Genomic DNA, 23,393 nt, shown 5'->3' on the forward strand with positions numbered 1-23,393 from the left:
TGAGAGAAGACCCTTGGGATGAATTTCCTTTTTGTTCCTGAAGTCAAAAAACATATGTATTAACACTGAGCCATTGCATTCCATTGACCCAGAAAAAACCTAATGTTTTTAATCCTGTTTCTTTCCCAGTGGATAGTACCTTAACCAGCCATAGAGGTCTCATAGTTGTAGTTCCTCTAGCTTTAGCAGTCAGCCTTTCCTATCTAGAGTCCTGTCTTGTCATTGACAGTAGAGGTAATCATTGACAGCAGAGGCAATCTAACTCCGAGTGTTTTTCATTGTCTCTGTGCTGCAGGGCATCCACCAAGGGCTATAGCTGTACCATAAAGCCTCACCATCATGGCTGTGCTAGTCATCCACACTCAGTCTGAGACAGTTGCATCTGAAGTCTAGGGTTTAGTTCAAAACCTGGTTTCATAAGGAATATTAACCAGCCATCCATGTCCACCAGATGCTAAACCTAATCCCTCATCATAGATTAGGAAAGGAGCAATGTGTTGTGAAAGTTTTGCTTTGTTTGTAAAACAGGAACACCACAGGAGGCAGAATGGGGAACCTCAAGACCCTTGGTTCCTCATGTGGCCTCCAGAGGGCGCTGCTGCACTCACTACTGTTCCTTCTTCCTTTGAAGATCTCCACCTGCTCACCGCATCCTTCTTGCAGTTGGCTCAGTATTTAGCAAAGGCAAGTGACAAGAATCAGATATTCAAAACTTTCCAGGCTCCTGTTTGCAGCATCTGTTTTTACCTGAGCAGGAGACCTCTCCAGCAGACCCTTCCTCATAAGAGCTTTCAAGCTCTTGCCTTCCTCAGTGATTTTCCTACCTATCCTATTCCTGAGAGTTCCAAGGCTCAACCATGTTCCTGGTGCTCCTCCCGGTGCTGGGGATAAACTTTCTCCTGAGTGAGTACAGCTTCCTTGTGATATCTGCATCTCTGCATTCTGACTGTCCTCACTGAAGACTGCACTGAACTTACTGACCTAATATTCCCTTCCAGGAGATGGCCAAGCTCAGTCAGTGACTCAACCTGATGTTCATGTCACTGTCTCTGAAGAAGCCTCTCTGCAGCTGAGATGCAAGTATTCCTCCTCTGTGCCACCTTCCCTGTTCTGGTATGTCCAGTACCCACAGCAGGGGCTGCAGCTGCTCCTCGGGTACTATTCAGGAGACCCCGTGGTTCAAGGAGAGAATGGCTTTGAGACTGAATTCAACAAGAGTGACTCTTCCTTCCACCTGCGGAAAGCCTCTGTGCACTGGAGCGACTCGGCTGTGTACTTCTGTGCTCTGAGCGCACAGTGTCTGAGTCTGTAGGGGGAGATGAACACAAACACCCATTTCAGGGGATTCTCAGACTCACGATTTCTATCCTTGAGGTTTATGAAGCATCTCTTTGGACTTGGTGAGGAGAGAAGTAAAGTTGAGCAGTCCCAGCTGTCTTTGCTCAACTAATTTCTACCTAAAATATCCACTGTCTGACTTTGTCTCAGAAGTCCTTTGTGTATTTTCAAAATTCTCTAATGTTCAATGATAATTGTTTTTGAATAAAGGAGACAAGAGTTATTGTCCATGAGAATTATTTTCTGAGTGGACATTATTTCAAGAGTGACTAGACGAAATGGCTGATAGTGGAATACCAGAATGTGGACATCAATTTCTCATTTTATGTGTTGCCTTTACAGAAATGATAGGAATGCTCCTCAATTTTTGTCCTAAAATTTGCCTTCTCTACTCAGTCTTTCATGCTGAATTCCTTGTATATTCTTCTTTCAATGCTAAATGTACTGATGAGAATTGGTCATAATATTTAAGTACTTCCATTTCGGAAAGAATTTGTTGCTTGTTAGTTAATATAAAAATTTACCAGAACCAGGAATTCTTAGAAATCTTTCATAATTATGTCATTCCTCACAACCACTAAAAATAAAAGAGAAGAATAATGAATTCTAGCTCATTGGTATTTTTTTCCAAAGCAATCTTCACAGTTATAAATGTATTCTTCTATTGTTGTTGTCACCTTAAATTCTTGAAATCTACTTGAAAAATTGTAGTATGATTCCTTCTGCGACTTTATTTTGTATGCTTATGAATATTTTATATGCACTGTCTTCTCCCTGATGTGTATGATTCCACCATGGGAACATCAGAAATCGATTCTTTCATCCTAACATCTCCATGTCCTGCTGAAATGCAGACAGGAGTCGCAGTGCTAGCACATTAGTGCTCGCTGGCTCCAGGACAGAACTTTAGTTTCCTCTCCTTCTACTGGTGATGATTGTACAAGAAGATATTTTACTTCTATGAACACAGCCTATGAGGATGAATGCTCAGGAGTAAACAAAAGGAAAAAAGGAAAAGTAAGAGGGAATTCTCAAGCTGTTGCTTGGCTTGAGAAATGCAAGTGAGTAGTCGCCATGTAACCGTGAGCACCTGAGTAGGATTTGCAGTGCACACATAAAAGTAGGGCACGGTGGCTGTGCTGAGAGGTAAGAACAGAGAGATCCCTGTAGCCTGATACTCAACCATCAATAATGAACTCCAGGCATCAGTGAGAGAGCTTGTCTAAAATATACAAGGTAGATAGCCTCAGAAAAATGACATCCAAGATTGACATCTGAGCTCCTCACGAATATGCACATATGGATAGCTAAACAAACATATTCATGCACATGCATAGTATTATTATATTATATTATATTTTATTATATTATATTATATTATTCCCAGCACAGAGTTAATACCTACCTCAGTGGTTTATGTTCCCAAATGAAAGTCACACAAACAGCCTTTAAATTTTAATACGCCTTAAGCAGTACAATAGCTGGATGACTGTCTATCCTCTATGCTGTTAGAATCTACCTCCTACCAATAACTCTGAGTTACAACTTACTAATTTCTATGTTCCATCTTGACTGATTTTGACCAAATTGACCAGCCCTCTGGGTCATGTTCTCCTGGTCCCTTATATGGTGGCACTGCTTCTCCCTCCTCACATTATTACCCCTCCATGGCAACTTCCGTGTCGTCCTCCTTCCTCCTTCTGGTAGTTCCAAGCCCAGGAAGCCTAAACCACACCAATGTCTCTCCTTCCCAGCTATTGGCTACGGGCATCTTTATTTACCAATCAGAATTAACTGGGGGTGTACTCCCAGAAGCTACAGGCAGACCCTCTCATCAAAACAATTTTGATGGACCCAATTGGAATACAAGCTACACAGACACAGACACAGACACAGACACACACAGACACACAGACACACAGACACACACACAGACACACACACACACACACACACACACACACACACACACCTACCTCTTCAGAATATGAGAAACAATATGCAAGGTTTTTCGCTAGTCTCTACATGTACACATGAACATGCACATACATACATACGTACGTACATACATACATACACACATGTGATTGCATATACCCTACATACTTAATTTGTGGCAAGCTCAGCACTGGACAAAAAAATGTTCTAATCTTATCTACAGACTAAAATCTGTCCAAAAAAATATGGATGCAGGGAAGTGGCTTGTCAAGCTCTACCATTACAGGGAAGGCAACTCCTTCATAATCCCTGCTTCATAAAACATCTGTCAGATATACTGAGGCAGAAAATGGGTACTCCAACATTGTGGAGACACAATTGTTGTGGGGACTGTCCAGCCAGTCTGCTTGTCTCTGCCATTTGTATAATATTTGGAAGCTGAGTCCCTGCCTACCCAGGTAAAATTTATTCCTCAGGTCTCTGATGAGATTGAAGACTATATAGTTATAGTCTTACTATAAGCTTAAGTTGTTTAGGATTTAAGATGATGATCTAGTCTAAGAAGGTCTTAGCATGGTAATGCTAGTTAGGATAAAATATATTTAGATAAAGAACTCTAAATATATCTATATAGGATGGATAATTTTACTTAGTTACCAAATTATATTTACTAGACCTTTAAATTGGGAATCTTCACTCTCTTCTATCCCTATTAGTCTTAGGTTTGATCTTCTCTTTGTGTCCTGTATTTCCTGGATGTTTTTGGCTAGGAGCCTTTTATGTTTTACATTATCTTTGACGGTTATGTCAATGTTTTGTATGGTATCTTCTGCCCCTGAGATTCTCTCTCTTATCTCTTGTATTTTGTGTGTGATGCTTGCATCTATGAATCCTGATCTCTTCTTTAGGTATTCTATCTCCAGGGTTGTCTCCCTTTGTGCTTCTTTATTGTTTCTATTTCCATTTTTAAATCCTGGGTGGTTTTGTTCATTTCCTTCTCCTGTTTGGTTGTTTTTTTCCTGTAATTCTTTAAGAGATCTTTATGCTTCCTCTTTAAGGGCTTCTACTTGTTTACTTGTGTTGTCTTGTATTTCTTTACGGGAGATATGTATATCCTTCTTAAAGTCCTCCATCATCATCATAAAATGTGATTTTATACCTAAATCTTGCTTTTCCAGTTTGTTTGGATATCCAGTATTTGCTTTGATGGGAGAAATGTGCTCTGACGGTGCCAAGTAGTCTTGGTTTCTGTTGCTTAGGTTCCTGGGCTTGCCTCTCGTCATCAGGTTGTCTCTGGCGTTAGCTTGTCTAGCTGTCTCTGACAGTGGCTTGACCTTCCTGTAGTCCTGTGTGTCAGCACTCCTGTAGACCTGTTTTCTTTCAATCGGATTGGGAACAGACTAGACGATTTCCTCTTGGATCGGGAATGTGGGCAGAGAGTAGCCTACTCTGAATTCTCAGGAGTGTCTGCACTTCTTAGGGTCCAGCACCCCCCCCCCCAACGGGGTTTGGGTGAGGGGAGCTGTGTGACCAGTTCAGTTCAGTTCAGTTCTGGACCCAGGCTTGACCCAGCATGTCACTGAGGGTGCTGGGTACCTGGAAGAGAATAGGGGACAGGAGACAGGAAGAAGGATGCCAAGACAAGAGTCTGATCAAGGTGACAATTTTATTTTCCCAAGGCTGAAGTTATACTATAACAAGGGTAACAGAGGGAGGGGGTAGTGTGACACATTTACACAGGCCAAGGACACAATATTTATACGATCGGGGAATGGGCTGATGTTGATAGAATGTCAGAAAGTTCACATGTTTGTCATATTAGTCAGCAGGATGTCAGTTTTTCAGAAAGGTTACAAGTCATCACATTGGGCGTCTTGATGTCAGATGTATTTCTCAGCAAGAGAATTTATCATATTATTATTCATCTTGACCACTAGATTTGTATTAGTCTTCTTCAGCTGGCTGAGGATTTTCCATGAACCCAGTCATACTTAAATCTAACTATAATAATAACATCACTAATGGAGGGCTTCAAGGGCATCGCTCCCAACACCAGCAGGTTTCTGCTGCTGACTGATCCTATACTCCTGTATTCAGAGGCGCTATGCAGTTTCATCTTGGGCCAGAGATGTGGGCAGATGTGGGCAGAAGAGGCGGTCTGTCATGTGGTCTCAGGATTGTCTGCACTTCTGGGTGTTCAGCAATCTCCTCCAAGGGATTTGAGTGCAGGGAGATGTTGGATCAGTTCAGTTCAGTCCCAAGATCCTTATGTTTCTTTTCAAAGGCATGGTTATTGTTATTTCATCTTTCTCCTTCTCCTTCTGTGTTGACATCCTTTCCTTTCCCAACTACCCTGGCTTCGTTTTTCCTATTTCTCCCATTAAATTTTCCTTGTCCTGCTCTTTCTTACTCTAGTGCTTCTCCCCAAACACATGATCCCTTGTACCTTTCTGGTCTCTGTGGTTACACCAGGTCATATACTTTATTTGAAAATTTGGAGCTAGGAACCTCTACCTTTTCCTATGGAGTTAGGAATTCAGTGGCAGAATATGCAGCCATTGTCTTTCCAAGCCTTGGTCAAGTCATTCATTACAATCATTTCTAATTCCATCGATCTTCCTGCAAAGTGTATGATGCCATTTTTCTTTACATTGACGAACATCCCATTACATATAGATACCACATTTTCATTATGCTCACTAGTTGAAGCACATTAGGGTGTTTCCATTCCCAACATACTGTGAATAGAACAGCATAGAACACAGCTAAGCAAGTATCTGGAGTGGGAGGTAGCATTCTTTGGACATATACCAAGAGGTGGCACTGGTAGGTCATGTGGTACAGTTATCTTTAGATGTTTGAAGATTTTTCACACTAATATCCAGAGTAGCTTCACCTCCTCCAGTAATGAATGTGGGTTCCTTTCCCCGTAGCTACCACTAGAAATTGCTATCAGTTGTTTTACTTTGTATTTTTTACTTGAGTGAGATGAAACTTCAAAGTTGTTTAAATTGCATTGCCCTGGTTGCTAAGGCTGATGAAAAAATTTCAGATGTCTTTTAGCCATTTTTATTTCTTCTATTGAGTACTTTAGACACCCTTGTCTTCTGACTTCTGCATTTCCTTCACCAGGATGCAAAGGGCTGATGTAATGAGGCTTGTGAGGATGGTCTGAAGTGACTTTGTTGGTTGTGTGGGTTCACTAGGGGGCACTGCAGGGTTCCTAGAAATTACTTTTTCTTAAGTTTCCCTGAGGTTTGAAGCACTGAGACGTGACATAAGGACATAAGGCAATCCACTCACAAAGAAAGGAGTAGGGATGATGGAGTGTAGCTACCTAGCACTACAGCCATTAGCACTTGGTCATTCTGTATGAAAGCAGAGATAGCTAGAGCCTGTTTAAAGGACAAATCTCTGAACAGATTTAAACAAAATAGAAACTCCTCTATTATGAGGATGGGCGCACAAGAGAAAAAAAATCTCCACTGCTTTCTATTTTTTAGTTTTATACCTAAAATTTCATAAAATCAAAGAACTAGAGATTATTGCAATATCTTTTATATCATATATAATAAATGTAATATACATTCTAAATTAGAACAAAAGATAATAACTACTTCTTGAGCAGAAAGCTGGTCAATTTAATGTATGAAAAACTAGAAGGGAGAGAGCCTTACTTAATCTGACCAGTCGTCTGTAGCCTGTTCTGAATCAGTTTTGTTTTCCTAATGAGCACAGCAAAAGAAGCCAAGAGTTAGAAAATAAATCAAGGTGAAAACACAGACATGCCTTGTTTTTCTTAAAACTGTGTTGGGAACATTTTCTACGCATAAGAATATTTTAATTGCAAGAAATTATTTTCATTTTGTGTAGCACATTGCACGCTGATTTGTTACATTGTGTAATTTAAGAGTCCTATCAGGGCTTATCTAATTGGGTACAATGATCACACTTAAGGGTGGGCCCTACGCTCATCATTAGAAGACCAATATAGAATGAATCCAGTGGTGTCCTTGTGTCACATTTCTTAATTTGAGCTCTTTCTTTTTCCTTCTTCCTTCCTTCCTTCCTTTTTTCTTTTCTTTTTCTTGTCATACTGGTTTCATCTCTATTTTAGGGCTACATGCCTTGTGTTTTTATGGTTGTGTGTGTGTGTGTGTGTGTGTGTGTGTGTGTCTTTCTTGCTATTTTTATTTTAAATGTGTTTTAAGGGGTATTTACTTGTTCCCCTGTTTGTTTGCTTTCTAAAGAGAGAAAAAAGAAAGGGCATAGAGTTAGGTGGGTGAGGAGGTGGGAAAGATCGTGGACGTGATGGAGGAGTAGAGACAATGACCAGATCATATTGTCTGGAAAAAATTCAGAACAACAAAACGTCAAACAGTCTCGCTAGGATTCTGCAAGGCTCTGCTTTACACACTGGAGCCATTACCTTCCTCACTGGCATTCTTCATTAATGTATTCCCCTTCCTCACACATTTCCCCCCAAACTCCTTATATTACACACTACATTCGAAACAGTGTCCTGGGCTCTACATCAATGCCCTCCACAGTCCTGGAGCAATGACAGTGCAGAGTCATGAGGTGGAGGTGGGTGGAGTTCCTTGTTCAGATGAATGAGGGAGCTCAGTGACTCAGAGAGAACCTGTAGTCTGTGAGCACAAGTTGTCTGGGCACAAGACTGACGCCCTTCAGAGCTGGAGAGAAGACATCCCAGCAAGTGGACAGGGCCATGGAGAGGAACCTGGGAGCTGTGCTGGGGATTCTGTGGGTGCAGATTTGCTGTGAGTTGTGCTAAGCTAAGTTCCTTTTAGGGATTCTCCAGAAATGTCGGTGGTGGAGGGGGAGAAAGTAGATGAAAATCTCCTGTGCATTCTTCCTCATGGGTGTTTCATGGGGTATTTGATTGATATGGGTGGATACCTCTCTTTAGTTCTGATTTCTTTTTCTGTTTCTAACAGGGGTGAAAGGAGATTCAGTGGAGCAGAGTCCTTCAGCCTTGAGTCTACATGAGGGAACCAGTTCTGTTCTGAGATGCAATTTTTCTATCACCATTACAACTGTGCAGTGGTTCCGACAGAATCCCAGGAGCAGCCTCATCAACCTGTTCTACCTGGCTTCAGGAACAAAGGAGAACGGGAGATTAAACTCAACATTCAGTTCTAAGGAGCGCTACAGCACCCTGCACATCAGCAATGCCCAGCTGGAGGACTCAGGCACCTACCTCTGTGCAGGGCAGGCACAGTGCTCCCAGTGAGCCTGCAGCCTGGCCACAAACTGCAGCTGGGTGTGCGACTACAACCCCTGCCACAGGAAGACTCTGCAGGAGGCTTTGCACAGCTGTGGCTTCATCAGATCTCCACCAATTATAGAGAATGCATTAGGAAAAATAAAAATCTCACTGCAGAAGCGCACAGTTAAATTCATACTGAATGATGCTGATTTGTAGAATGTTAAAAACTCAGAAACATCAGTGATTAAAATATACACCACACTTCATCAAATTCTTGTGCTTTTATCATAAAATATAAACCCCTCTTAAATAGTGCTGAGTCATTTGGGTCATTTCCCAAAATGAGAACTGAGAGCAATGGTTTCCATCCTCTGTTTAGAGAGCACCAACAACTCTTCCAGCTAATCTGCTCAACATGAAGTTAATAAGAGTACTAATTCCTGAAGGTATAATAAATTAAGTCATCAAAAGGCAAGACAAACAAATCTTATTATTAAATCAAGACATCGTTTCTATTGTTTTTACATTTTAAAAATATAATACATTTAATTATGTATTATAAAAATATTTTGCTTTAGAAAGAATCAAAGCCAAAAGTTAAATTATAAATTACAGAGACCTTATTTGCAACTTTTATCACAGTCCTGCTTTTAGCAATGGATCTACCAAAATGTTTATATGTCATATAATAATATATTTTCATATAATATATTATATATCTATAAGTAGTATATCTATCTATCTATATATTTAAGTATACACATGCAAAACCTATTAAAACAGTGCTTTCAAAATAAAAAGTGAAAACCTCCCCAATAACATACAATATTGGACAAATTATTTAATTAAATAATTAAATGTAATCTTAACAACTGATTTTCCCCAAGGGTTGGCAGATTACATTGCACAGTTGAAAACTCCTGCCTTGCCACTTTCTGTGAGGAACTGGAAACCATCCAGCCTTAAGCATTCACGTATTGTCTGTCCATTGCTGTTATCCCTTTACAACTGCAGCTGAGTGGCTACAATGATGATGGATTGGCTGAAACCTTTTCTTTCTGGAGCTTCACAGATTGACTGACCCCCTTGTGATTCAGACAGCTTCCATCCCTATTGCAACTACATGCCTTTAAAATACAGACTTTTCTGAGCTTCCTAGACAATAAACAATTCCTAATTGCCAGTAAGATTTCTGTGAGCATAGCTACAAGTGGTGTTACTAGAGTAATAGCCTTTGCAGTAAGAATTATTGATTCAGTCATCTCAGAGAGTTCGCAATTAGCAACCACCGACCGTAACCATAGATTCCTGGTAGGATATGGCTATTGAATTAGGTTAGATCTAAACATGGAAACATGGTCCAGAAATGTGGTACCCAGAAAATGCTTCCTAACTGATCCAATAGAGCTTTGTCCTAGTTCCATTCCTGATTAGCCTTGACTTGAAAGAGTTTGTCTCATAAACAAATGAGCTAGAGGACTACAGATAGCAATTTTAGATGTTTTCTAGACAAGATATAAAATGAACTTTTATTATTATTATTAATTTTAGTTTATTATTTAGGAATCTCACAGCATATGCCCTGACCATGCTCACCTCTCAATTGTCTCATACCCATGCCTTCTCCTCTTGACCTCCTCCCACATAAAAGAGGGGAAATGTCCCTTTTGTATGGTCCATTTCGTCACCAAAGCATCATCAAATTCCTAGTGGCAATACCCCAAAAAGAGAAAGAATCTTCCTCCTCCTGCATCCATGCCAAAAACCATCATCTGAAGAGAGCTATGAGGTGTCTGGAGTTAGTTTTCCCATTCCTTACCCTCCCATACTGCAGTGCTTTGGGCCAGCTCTCCATCATCCATAGCTAGTGCCTCTGTGTGACTGCCACTAAGGGGAGGGGCCAACTCCTCCCGTAGTCTTGGGCAATAACATGGCTTCAGGCAGCACTGGCTTAGGTGGTAATATAGGTGAAGACATAACACTGACCTTGGGTACATCAGGACCAGTGACCAACTCATGGCCCTCAGTGACTGCATAGTCGAGGAACCTCAATGTGGTCTCCGGTGGTTTACATATACTGCTCACCTCAACATGGCTCCACGAGGGAGCAAAGCCCGAGAACTTCACCAAGGCATCAAGAAGTAGTACAGACTGTGTAAGTCCTCATGTTTCTCAGGCTTTTTTGCAGCCTGGCACAGCAGCATGGACCACCAACAGCAACATGGCATCCTGTGGAATCACAGACCACAGTGGTTATTCAAGGGGGCTCAATCCAAAAAGTGAATCTTTCCTCATCTTGGGCCTCTGTCATTGCCTAGAACCAGGAGGTATCCTCCAGCCAGGCATTAGGCTTCTGTCTCCACCTCACTCCTGCAGGAACCATCACCTCTTGTTAAATCCACCATTTTCAGTTATGTATGTTGGGTCTGGAAAGGACATGGTCCAATCTGTCTACCAACAAGAAACAAGAGCTCCAATCTGTGTAACATGGGTACTTGGAGCAAGCAAGACACAGACTGAACAACTGTTATTCTGTTTTTAATTGAAGATATATGGTTTTCATGTAATCTATCCTGACCAGAGCTTTGCTTCCGTCATCTCCTACCAGTACCTCCTCACCTCCCCACATAGAACTCTACACCCTCCCTCTATTCTTAGAAAACAAGCAAGCAAATAAACATATCAGAATGGAACAAAAGAAACAATCAGAAAAAAACACAACCAAATAAGATGCATGAGAAGCACAAACACATGGGGACATGTGCACATACAAAAATCCATAAAAACACAAATTTCAAAACCATCATGTACAAGAAAATGACAAATATGGTAAACAATCCCCAGACAGAACATCCTGAGAGGAGAAAATATTTCTGAAAATACTTTGAATTTATATGAGTTTGCCATCTACTTCTGGACATGAGGTTGCCTTCAAGTGTGGTTTATGTACACAGTCGAACTCTGTTGGAGAAAACTAAGTTTTTTGGTTTTTTTGTTTTTCTGACATTGTCAATTGGAGACTTCTTGTTTAGGCCTGAGCATCATGCCCATTTCCTCCTGTCGTAAGTGAAACTCTATCTGTATTTGATCTGTGCAGGCCTTGTGTAGGTTGCCCTTATTACTGAGTTCACATGTAAATCACTCTTAATGGTTCTAAAAGGCATTATTTCCTTACTGCCTTCCATGTCCACTGGATCTTACAATCTTTCTGCTTTTCTTCTATAAAATTACTTGAGGGAAGAAGTTCAATGAAAATATTCTATTTAGCACTGGAAGTTTCAGAATCTCTCATTTCTGTGCATTTTCCAGTCATGGACTTGTAGGTTTCTCTGTTTGTTTCCATCTACTACAGAGGATGCTTCCCTACTTATTTCCAAACAAGACAATGATCTCAGGCTATAGCAGAAGTCATTAGAAGTCATTATATTGATACATGCTTTAGGAGAACAATATGTGGTTTTCCCAGGGTCTATGCCCTATCTAGTTTGAGGTTTTTGTCCACCACAGAAGAATGAGGCACAGGTTCCTCCTCATGGAGTGGGCCTTAGTTCCATTCAGAGGTAGTCCAGTATCATTTGTGCCATTATTGCACTAGTGTACCATTTAGGCAGGTCAACATTGTAGGTCAAAGTGTTTAGAGCTGTGTTTGTGTTTACCTCTCTCCTCTGGCAGTGTTCAGAGTACTTTCCTATACCATGAACATTATTAATCCACAGGGCTGAAAACTCTAGTTAGGCAACAGCCTGACATTGCCATTTTTAATGGGATGTGTATGTATTGTCTTCAACAACAGTGTGTTACCATCAGTTTGTGGAGAGAAACCAATAGCCTTGAAAACTAGGAAATCGCTTGAGTTTTTTTAAATATTTCCATGGGGCACCTTTGGCTAACAACCCAGATGATACCCATTCTTGGAACTGGTGGATTCACTTGTTGGTAAGTGATGTCTACTTGGTTCTTTGTCTCCTGTTATTTGATAATTTCATTTAGATTCCATTTACACATGCACACGCACACGCAGATGAATGTATTTATTAAGAAGCCTCCTCTGTAGCAGGTTCCATATGACGTCTCAGTTGGAGCTTAGTTTCTCATCCTCTATCCTCTCCCTTATCCTCTCACCCCTCCTACTTTCTGTTTAGTCCTCCGGTTCCATACTCACTCTGTCTCTTTTACTATCTATTCTATTTTTCCTCTACTCAGGAAAAATAATCCCTCTACCCTAATCACTATCTTATTCTGAACTTCTGTAGGTGTAAAGATTGTAAGAAGCCTATTGAAGACTTAAAAGCTAATATCCACATTTAAGCAAATACACACTGTATTTGTTTTGGGGGTCCGGGTAACATGACTCAGGATGATTTTTTTCTAGTTTCAACCATTTACTTGTAAATTTCATAGCTCAATACTGAGTGATATTTCATTGTGTATATGTACCACATCTTCATTACTATTCCTGGGATCTAGGCTGCTCCCAATTTCTAGTTATTATGAATTGAAGAGCAGAAAACAAGTGTTTCTGTAGTAGGACAGAGTCCTATGAGGATGTGCCCAATGTGGGGTAGTTGAGTATTGAAATGCATCTAGTTCTGTCTTCCTGAAGAACATCGCACTTGGTTCCATAGTGGCTGTCAAAGTTAGCACTCTCTCCAGCAGTGGATAAGTGTTCCCTTTACACTACATTTTCACTCACATAAGGTATTTATTTTATTGATTTTGGTCCTTATTACTGATGTAAGGTGAAATCTCATAGAGATTTTAATTCACATTTTTCCTGAGGTCTAAAGATGTTGAAATTTTCTTTGAATATTTTTCAGCCATTTGTGTTTTATATTTTGAGAACATTCTGTTTAGATCATTCCCAGTTTTACTTAGGTTGTTTCTTTTCCTGATGAGCAGTCTTTTTATTTTTTATTTATTTATATTAGATATAATTCCTTGTACTAGCTGGTTTTGTGTGTCAACTTGACACAAGCTGGAGTTATCACAGAGAAAGGAGCCTCCCTTGAGGAAATGAGGAAATGCCTCCATGAGATCCAGCTGTAAAGCATTTTCTCAATTAGTGATCAAGGGTGGGAGGGCCCATTCTGGGTGGTGCCATCCCTGGGCTTGTGTTGTATAAGAAAGCAGGCTGAGCAAGCCAGGGGAACAAGCCAGTAAGCAGCATCCCTCCATGGCTTCTGCATCAGCTCCTGCTTCCTGACCTGCTTGAGTTCTGTCCTGACTTCCTTTGGTGATGAACAGCAATGTGAAGTGTAAGCTGAATAAACCCTTTCCTCCCCAATTTGCTTCTTGTGCATAATGTGTTTGCAGGAATAGAAACTCTGACTATGACAGTCCTATATCATATGCATAATTGATAGTGATAATTTCTCCTTCCATAAAGTCCCATATTGTTCAAATCATGGCCTGTACACAATCTTTTCAGTTTCATGAACTTCCACTTATCAATTATTGTTTTTAGCAACTGTGCTATTGATGTCCTGACCAGAAGGTTTTTTCCTGTACCAATGATTTCAAGACTATTCCACATTTCTCTGTTAGATTCAGAATATCTTTACATCTATTCATGTCCTTGTTCTATTTATACTTGAGTTTTATGGACTTATGTCTGGTCTTTAATTATATTCCCTTGATCAACATGTCTGTTTTAATGCCAATACCATGCTCTTTTTCTGACAATAATTTTGTAGAACAACTCAAAATCCAGGATTGTGATATCACAAGCAGTTCTTTTATTGTTCTTGATTGTTTTAGCCATCTATGTTTTTGGTGTGTCATATGAAGCTGAAGTATTTTTCTACTTGTGTGAAGATTTCTGTTGGAATTTTGATGCAGATTGCATTGTATCTGTCAATTGCTTTTTGTTAGGATGGCCACTTTCACTATATTAATCCTGCCAACCAATAAGCCTGGGGTATCATATCTGATTTCTTCTATTTCTTCTGTGTTTTAAAACTGTTCTATATACACTTTTCATTTACATGTGTAGAGTTTATACAAGATATTTCTATATTTTTGAGACTATTGTGATATGTGTTGTTTCAATGATTTCTTTCTTAATGTGTTTGTTTTTACTATATGGAAGTCTACTGAGTTATACATGTTTCTTTTCTCTCTTGCTGCTTTGCTGAAAGTGTTATCAGCTGTAGGAGTTCCTAGGGGAGTCTTTAACATATAAAAATCATATAATTGTCAAGTAAAGATACTTGACTTCTTCCTTCCTTATTTGTGTCTTCTTGATCTTTAATTGTCTTATAACTCTAGCTAAGATTTCAATCACTAAATTGATTAAATGGACAACTTTGTATGGTTCCTGATTTTGGTGGAAATGCTTTAAAATTTGCTCCATTTAGGTTGATTCTTGGTTGTGAGTTTGCTGTATATTGATTCTTTATTTTGTTGAGCCATGTCCCTTGTGTCTAGTCTCTTCAGGACTTCTATTATGAAGTCATGTTTATAAAAGTATCTCTTATTCGCCAGATGTAATTGTAGTCTCTGGAGCTTACTGCCTGTGTATACTAGCCTCAGTCTAGTCCTGGAAGCGTGGGAGCATCTTCACAGAAGCGGGGCCAAGGGGAAGTATGGAGAAGGGGAAAGGGGGATAACATTTGAAATGTAAATAATAAAATATTCAAGAAATATAAAATTTAAAAAAAGAAAGGGGGTGGGGACACAGAACTGGGTTAGACTGGAAAGAACAGATAAATACAATCAAGCTTCATTGCATAACATTCTCTAAGAACGAATAAAATGAGAAAAGGTAGATAAATTTTATCAGAGGTGTATTTGAATGTGTATATTCTTTTATATATGCTCACCACACTAAATACCGTAGGATACAAATAGTTCAGTAGCACTAGTGATTTCAGGCATCCACTGGGGACTGGAGACCTGCCTCCTTTGTGGAGCTTCCAAGTTTATTTACACTGTGCTCTCCTGATCTCTGTGGTGCAGGTTGAAGGGAAATCAGCAGAGGGCGCTGCCGCTTCAGATGTGGTTAACATCTCATTCACATGGTTGTTTAAAAGGACAGACTCACTGTGCAGACAGAGGTCCTTGTCTCTGAGGGAGGAGTTTGAGGAGAGCCTGCAGAGGACTTGCCCTGTGACTTTGGTGCACTCAAGGACCAAGTGTCATTTCTTCTATGAACACGCTTCCTGAAACCTGCTCTGTTCTTGTGCTCCTCCTAATGCTCCGTAAGTTATGTTCAACTCTAAGGGTTAATCATGTCCTTTTCTTACAACTCTAGAAGTCTTTAGTGTTCCTTCTCAAATAAAAAAGTAATTCCTCTGTATTTATGCATTTTTGTACTTATTTATTCATTTTTTTTATTATTTATTTTCAGGGAGGAGCAATGGAGACTCAGTGACTCAGACAGAAGGCCTGGTCAGTCTCACAGAGGGTTCACCTGTGGTGCTGAACTGCACCTATCAGACTACTTACTCAACTGTTACCCTGTTCTGGTATGTGCAATATCTCAATGAAGCCCCTCGGCTACTCCTGAGGAGCTCCACAGACAGCAAGAGGACCGAGCACGAAGGGTTCCACGCCGCTCTCCATAAGAGCAGCCGCTCCTTCCGACTGCAGAAGCCCTCAGCACAGCTGTCAGACTCTGCCCTGTACTACTGTGCTGTGGAGACACAGTGAGGGAGACGGCAGGGGAAGCTGCACATGAACCAACAGTGCAGGAAGGCTGAAGGAGGAGGCTCTGTGAGGGAGCCTAAGTGCTTTCACTAAGTGGTGTTTACCTAGCTTCCTGAAAACATGAACAAATGTCAGATCAGATAGAAATCTAGGAATTGGTGGATATTCTAACAGGGCAGGATGGACATCAGTGCCAAAAAACAAAAAACAAAACAAAACAAAAACCCAACCAAACAACAAACAAACAAACCGAAACAGGATTTGATTAACTGACATATTGTTCTCTCCCTGGAGACCTCTTGCAGGAAACATCTCTGGGAAAACCCTGACTAGGATTTATCTCTACCAAGATGTCTTACAAAATTCAGTGGCTTAAATTCTCTTACAATCTTCTGCAAATCTCCATTAATTCATGACCTAATGAGGAACGGAGACTCTAGTCTTTAAATATTTTCTTCAGGCTCACTCCTTAAGTTATGTATATTCTTCCTCTCCTTGATCCATGAAACAGAAAATTTAGCCCAAATTCTAGACTTGCTTGCTTATCTATGACTGTGAAGAGACTATGTTCAAGACATCCTATTAACCATAAAAACAATGCCAACCAACAAGAGCTTCTGGGGACTAAACCACTACACGGACTGACCCAGGGCTGCAAATGCATATGTAGCAGAGAATAGCCTTGTTAGGACACCAGTGGAAGGGGAAGCCCTTGGTTCTGCCAAGGTTGGACCTCCCCCAGTACAGGGGAATATGAGGTGGCAGTAAGGGGGATGTATGGGGGGAATACCCATATGGGGGAGGGAAAGGGGAATAACATTCGAAATGTAAGTAAAGAAATTTATCTAATAAAATTTTTAAAAAAAGAAGAGACCAGCATCACTGAGATGTATTCTTCTGGGAAATGTCTTCTGACAGAATTAAGAAGCTGTAATTCAGAGATAGCGAAGGTTGTACCTTGTGCTGCAGCTGTATTTGGCTCATGTAAGAGTCACTCAAGTGGTACTGGTTTTAATGTCATGAAGAGCAGCTGACTCACTGCACTGTGAGAGATCATGGCAGGCTATTGGTGAAGGTTCAGACTCAGTTGCAGTTGATTGCCCAGGACTGAAGGAGTCATGCAAAGGATTTGAGGCTTGGCATCGTGAAGAGTGCCTGTGAGAGACTATTAGTGAAGCAAAAGACCTTAGTGTATTGGAGATGCCAGTACCATGGGATGATCACCAAGAACAGCAGCAACACTGGAGTGGATCAACCTGAGCTTAGAGTGCTACAGAGGTCAGAGCTGGCGAAGTGACATCAGCCTTTTGGAGGAGCCCAGAAGATCATATGTTGCCTAGGAGACCCCAAGATGTTTGACATGCCATAGTGATGGGCAATCTGTTGAGGAAAGCTGCTAACAGGGAGTGGAACCAGCCCAGGAGAAAGAAGTTTGTTGCAGTCAACAAAGATGAAAAAGGAGCTGGAGATCTGAAGACCACCTTGACATCAGACATGGAGATGGCGGGGTTGGAAGTTTGCTCAGCTGGTTTCCTGTCTTGTTTTGGGGATTACAGTTAAGTGATTGGATGAATCTCAGAAGAGACCTTGAACATTAAACTTTTAATATTGTTGAAGCTGCTATAGACTATGGGAACTTTGGAAGGTGGACTAAATGTGTTTTTTTATTGTGCTATAGGTAGATATGGCCCCCACAGACTCAGGTGTTTGAACAAGCCTATGGGGATCAGGGAGTGGAATTTGATTTGTATATGCTTAGCCCAGGAAGTGGTACTATTAGGAGGTGTGGCCTTGTTGGAGTAGGTGTGGCACTGTGGGCATGGGCTTAAAACTCTCATCCTAGCTGCCTGGATGTCAGTCTTCCTCTAACAGCCTTCAGATGAAGATGTAGAACTCTCAGCTCTGACTGCATCATGCCTACCTAGATGCTCCCCTGCTCCTACCTTGATGATAATGGACTGAACCTCTGAACCTGTAAGCCAGCTCCAAGTTAATGTTGTTCTTTATAAGAAAAAAAGACAACCTACTAAAAAGCATTTAATTGGGGGTTTGATTAAAGTTTCACAGAGTTAACCACCTTGGTGGGGAGTGTAGTAGCAGTCAACCAGGCATGGCATTGGACCTGTACCTGAGGCTGTACAACTTACCATAAGCAAGGGGTAGGGAGGGAGATATTGGTTCCAAAGCTCACCAACAAAGACATGGCTCCTTTGACAAGACCAACTCTCATGATGATATCTAAACAGACTACCAACCAGGAACCCAACTCTCACACTTTCTGACTGCCTTCATTTGATGAAGCTTTTCATGAAATACAGATAGACTCCATGTATAAGAAGAGTCTAGAGGTGTGAGCACATGATATGTCATGGTCTTGAAATTCTTAACTTGATATAATTTATTTACATTTCAAAAGTAATCCCCTTTCCCAGTTCCCATCCATGAACCTCCTATCCCATCCAACCTCCCTGTTCTTCTATGAGGGTACTCCCTATTCAACCACCAACCCCTTCTCACCTCCCTGCCCTGAAATTCCCCTACACTGGGGGTGTCCAGCCTTGGAAGGTCCAAGGGATTCTCCTCTTATTGGTGTCCAACAAGGCCATCCTCTGCTACATATGCAGCTGGAGTCATGTGTCGGTCCATGTGTACACTTTGGATGGTGGTTTAGTCCCTAGAAGCTCTGGTTGGTTGGTATTGTTGTTCTTATGGGGTTGCAAACCCTATCAGCTCCTTCAATCCTTTTTCTAACTCGTCCAATGGGGACCCATTCTCAGTTCAATGGTTGGCTGAGAGCATCCACTTCTGCATTTGTGTTCTTTTAAGGTCTGTATGACATCTGCCCAGTATCTTCTAGCTTTTGTAGTCTCTGGTGAGAAGTCTGCTGTAATTTTGATAGGTCTTCCATTATATATTACTTGACCTTTTTCCTTTACTGCTTTCAATATTCTTTTTTGATGTTGTTGTTTTGTTCGTTGGGTGTTTTGACTACTATGTGACAGGAGGAATTTCTTCTCTGATCCAATCTATTTGGAGTTCTGTAGGCTTCTTGTATGTTTATGGGCATCTCTTTCTTTAGGTTAGAAAAGTTTTCTTCTATAATTTTGTTGAAGATATTTACTGGCCCCTTAAGTTGGGAATCTTTACTCTTTTGTATACCTATTATCCTTAGGTTTGATCTCCTCATTATGTCCTCCATTGTCTGGATGTTTTGGGTTAGGAGCTTTTTCATTTCACATTGTCTTTGACAATTGTGTTAATGTTTTCTATGGTATCTTCTGCCCCTGAGATTCTCTCTTCTATATTTTGTATTCTGTTGGTGATGCTTATGTATAAGACACCTGATCTCTTTTCTAATCTTTCTATCTCCAGGGTTGTTTCCTTTTGTGATTTCTTTATTGTTTTTATTTACATTTTTAGATCCTGGGTGGCTTTGTTCAGTTCCTTTAACTGTTTGGTTGTGTTTTTCTGTGATTCTTTAAGGGATTTTTGTGTCTTCTCTTTAAGGGCTTCTACTTGTTTACCTGTGCTGTCCTGTATTTCTTTAAGAGAGCTATTTATGTCCTTCTCAAAGTACTCTATCATCATCCTAAGATGTGATTTTAAATCCAAATCTTATTTTCCTGTGTGTTGGGATATCCAGTATTTGCTTTGGTGGGAGAACGGTGTTCTGATGTTACCAAGTAGACTTGGTTTCTGTTGCTTAGGTTACTCCGCTTGCCTTTTGCCATCTGGTTTTCTCTGGTGTTAGCTTGTCTTGCTGTCTCTGACAGTGGCTTAACCCTCATGTAATCCTGTGTGTCAGCACTCCTGGAGATCGGCTTTCTCTCAGCCAGGTCTGGGTACAGAGAGATGGGTCACAGGGTCAGCTCAGGGAGCAGGCAGAAACTGGAAGAATCCTGTTCCAGACTGCTCCTAGGTTCCTGTGCCCAGACAGCTCCAGGCGGGTTCCTCTAGGGCCAAGAATGTGTGCAGAAGTGGTGGTATCCCCTGAGTTCTCAGGATTGTCCACACTTCTGAGAGTCCATCTCTCTTTCCCAAGGGATCTGGGTACAGAGAACTATGTGAAAGGGTAAAGGCCATGTTCTTGAATTTTAAATTGTATTCTAAAAGTAAAAGATTCTGAAGACTGTTCCTCAGCAAATACTCCTCAATTACAAATATTGTGGCAATAAATATATTTTGGATCTGGCTAGGATTCATGATTGCATTACGTTGGACTTATTTATGTGACCCATGACCTTTAGCTAATGCTGGTTTACATTTTGAGTATTTGCTCCCTGGTTCCTTAATTCAAAATCACATGTTTATTTCCAGAGAGTGTCTGGTGTTGGAACATGTATCTCAACTCCGTACCTATGCAGTATGATATGTTTGGAGAGGATTCTGTCCTTCTTGTGCTGTATTTAGCAAAAAATTGCCTCACTGAATGGGCCTGTTAAGGTCTCAGTTACATCATTTTGGTGATCAACTTCTGTCTTATTTAGGGTTTCCATCGCTGTGAAGAGACACCATGACCAAGGCAAGTCTTATAAGAACATTTAATTGGGGCTGGCTTCCAGGTTCACAGGTTCAATCCATTATCATCAAGGTGGGGGCATGGCAGCATCCAGGCAGGTTTGGCAATGAAGGAGTTTAGAGTTCTACATATTCGTCTGTAGGCTTCTAGGAGAAAAATGACTTCCAGGTAGCTAGGAGGCACACTTCCTCCAAAAAAGTCACACATACTCCAACAAGGTACCATTGCCCAGGCCAAGCATATTCAAACTACCACAATCATACTCATGCACACATACATGCTGGGTACTGCAAATTGCCAAAGTAAACTGAAAGCCAGCAGGAATTGCTGGCCTTTGTTTTTCATGAGCTTCCTTCCTTCTGACCAAGTTTCAATGTGACTCTATCTCTTTCCATCTTCTTCAAGTATTTGTAAATCTGAATTCTTAGATGACTGTTATCTTCTAAGTCTTGTGAATTTTGGCTTGTTTGGGGGAAATTTGAAAAAATACTGAAACACACACACACACATCACAAACACACACACATCACAAACACACTCAATTGCTGGCATAGATAATGCTCCCTTCCCCCAGGAAAGACAATCACCACAAGAAAGAACAGGTAAGAGAAAACCCTTTGGAAGAACTTCCTTTTCCAAAAAACATATGTATTAACACTGAGCCATTGCATTCCATTGACCCAGAAAAAAACTAACATTTTTAATCCTGTTTCTTTCACAAAGGTCAGTACTATAACCAGCCATTGAGGTCTCACAGTTGCAATTCCTCTAGCTTTAGCAGTCAGCCTTTCTTATCTAGAGTCCTGTCTTGTCATTGACAGCAGAGGCAATCTCACTCCGAGTGTTTTTCATTGTCTCTGTGCTGCAGGGCATCCACCAAGGGCCATAGCTGTACCATAAAGCCTCACCATCATCGCTGTGCTAGTCATCCACACTCAGTCTGAGACAGTTGCATCTGAAGTCTGGGTTTAGTTCATAATCTGGTTTCATAAGGAATATTAACAAGCCATCCACGTCCACCAGATGCTATAACTAATGCCTCATCATACATTAGGAAAGGAGCAGTGTGCTTTGGGAAAGTTTTGCTTCATTAAAACAGGAACAGAGCAGGAGGAAGGCTGTGGACCCTCAAGACATTTGGTTACTCATGTGGCCTCCAGAGGGCGCTGCTGCACTCACTAGTGTTCCTTCTTCCTCTGAAGATCTCCACCTGCTCACATCTCATTCTGGCAGTTGGCTCAGTATTTAGCAAAGGCAAGTAACAAGAATCAGATTTTCAAAACCTTCCAGGCTCCTGTTTGCAGCATTAGTTTTTATCTGATCGGGAGACCTCTCCAGCAGACCCTTCTTCACAAGAGCGTTTAAGCCCTCGCTTTCCTCAGCTATATTCCTACCTATCCTGTTCCTGAGAGTTCCAAGGCTCAACCATGTTCCTGGTGCTCCTCCCAGTGCTGGGGATAAACTTTCTCCTGAGTGAGTACAGCTTCCTTGTGATATCTGCATCTCTCCATTCTGACCGTCCTCACTGAAGACTGCACTGAACTTACCTAATATTCCTTTCCAGGAGATGGCCAAGCTCAGTCAGTGACTCAACCTGATGTTCGTGTCACTGTCTCTGAAGAAGCCACTCTGCAGCTGAGATGCAAGTATTCCTCCTCTGTGCCACCTTCCCTGTTCTGGTATGTCCAGTACCCACAGCAGGGGCTGCAGCTGCTCCTCAAGTACTATTCCGGAGACCCCGTGGTTCAAGGAGTGAACGGCTTTGAGGCTGAGTTCAACAAGAGTGACTCTTCCTTCCACCTGAGGAAAGCCTCTGTGCACTGGAGCGACTCGGCTGTGTACTTCTGTGCTCTGAGCGCACAGTGTCTGGGGCTGTAGGGGGAGCTGAACACAAACACCCATTTCAGGGGATTCTCAGACTCACGATTTCTATCTTTGTGGTTTATGAAGCATCTCTTTGGACTTGGTGAGGAGAGAAGTTGAGCAGTCCCAGCTGTCTTTGCTCCACTAATTTCTAACTAAAATATCCACTGTCTGACTTTGTCTTAGAAGTACTTTGTGCATTTTCAAAATTCTCTAATGTTCAATGATAATTCTTTAGAATAAAGGAGACAACTGTTATTGTCCATGAGAACTATTTTCTGAATGGACGTTATTTCGAGAGTGACTAGACTAAATGGCTGATAGTGGATACCAGAATGTGGACATTAATTTGTCGTTTTATGTGTTGCATTTACAAAAATGAAAGGACTGCTCCTCAATTTTAGTCCTGAAATTTGCCTTCTCTACTCAGTCTTTCATGCTGAATTCCTTGCATATTCTTCTTTCAATGCTAAATATACTGATGCGAATTGGTCATAATATTTAAGTACTTTCATTTCAGAAAGAATTTGTTGCTTGTTAGTTAATATAAAAATTTACCAGAACCAGGAATTCTTAGAAATCTTTCATAATTATGTCATTTCTCACAACCACTAAAAATAAAAGAATAATGAATTCTAGCTCATTGGTATTTTTTTCCAAAGCAATCTTCACAGTTATAAATGTATTCTTCTATTTTTGTTGTCACCTTAAATTCTTCAAATCTACTTGAAAATTTGTAGTATGATTCCTCCTGTGTCTTTATTTTGTATGCATATGCATATTTTATATGCACCGTCTTCTCCCTGGTGTGTGTGATTCCACTATGGGAACATCAGAAATCGACTCTTTCATCCTAAC

At 40.9% G+C, this 23,393-nt stretch overlaps 1 pseudogene and 3 gene segments (V, D, J or C); all 4 read left to right on the forward strand.

The window, feature by feature from the left end:
- Positions 1-753: 753 nt before the first annotated feature.
- LOC134482060 (T-cell receptor alpha chain V region PHDS58-like) lies at positions 754-1,312 on the forward strand. The segment is given in 2 exon segments: positions 754-903; positions 999-1,312. Coding segments are annotated over 2 exon segments (360 nt in total).
- Positions 1,313-8,005: 6,693 nt separating this feature from the next.
- On the forward strand, positions 8,006-8,530 carry LOC134482061 (T cell receptor alpha variable 22-like). The segment is given in 2 exon segments: positions 8,006-8,057; positions 8,235-8,530. Coding segments are annotated over 2 exon segments (348 nt in total).
- A 7,123-nt stretch (positions 8,531-15,653) lies between these two features.
- Positions 15,654-16,246, forward strand: LOC134482062 (T-cell receptor alpha chain V region CTL-F3-like; annotated as a pseudogene).
- A 5,853-nt stretch (positions 16,247-22,099) lies between these two features.
- Positions 22,100-22,550, forward strand: LOC134482063 (T-cell receptor alpha chain V region PHDS58-like). The segment is given in 2 exon segments: positions 22,100-22,145; positions 22,237-22,550. Coding segments are annotated over 2 exon segments (360 nt in total).
- Positions 22,551-23,393: the final 843 nt, after the last annotated feature.

The sequence above is a fragment of the Rattus norvegicus genome, chromosome 15, assembly GCF_036323735.1.
Source record: "Rattus norvegicus strain BN/NHsdMcwi chromosome 15, GRCr8, whole genome shotgun sequence".
Classification (NCBI taxonomy): Eukaryota; Metazoa; Chordata; class Mammalia; order Rodentia; family Muridae; genus Rattus; species Rattus norvegicus.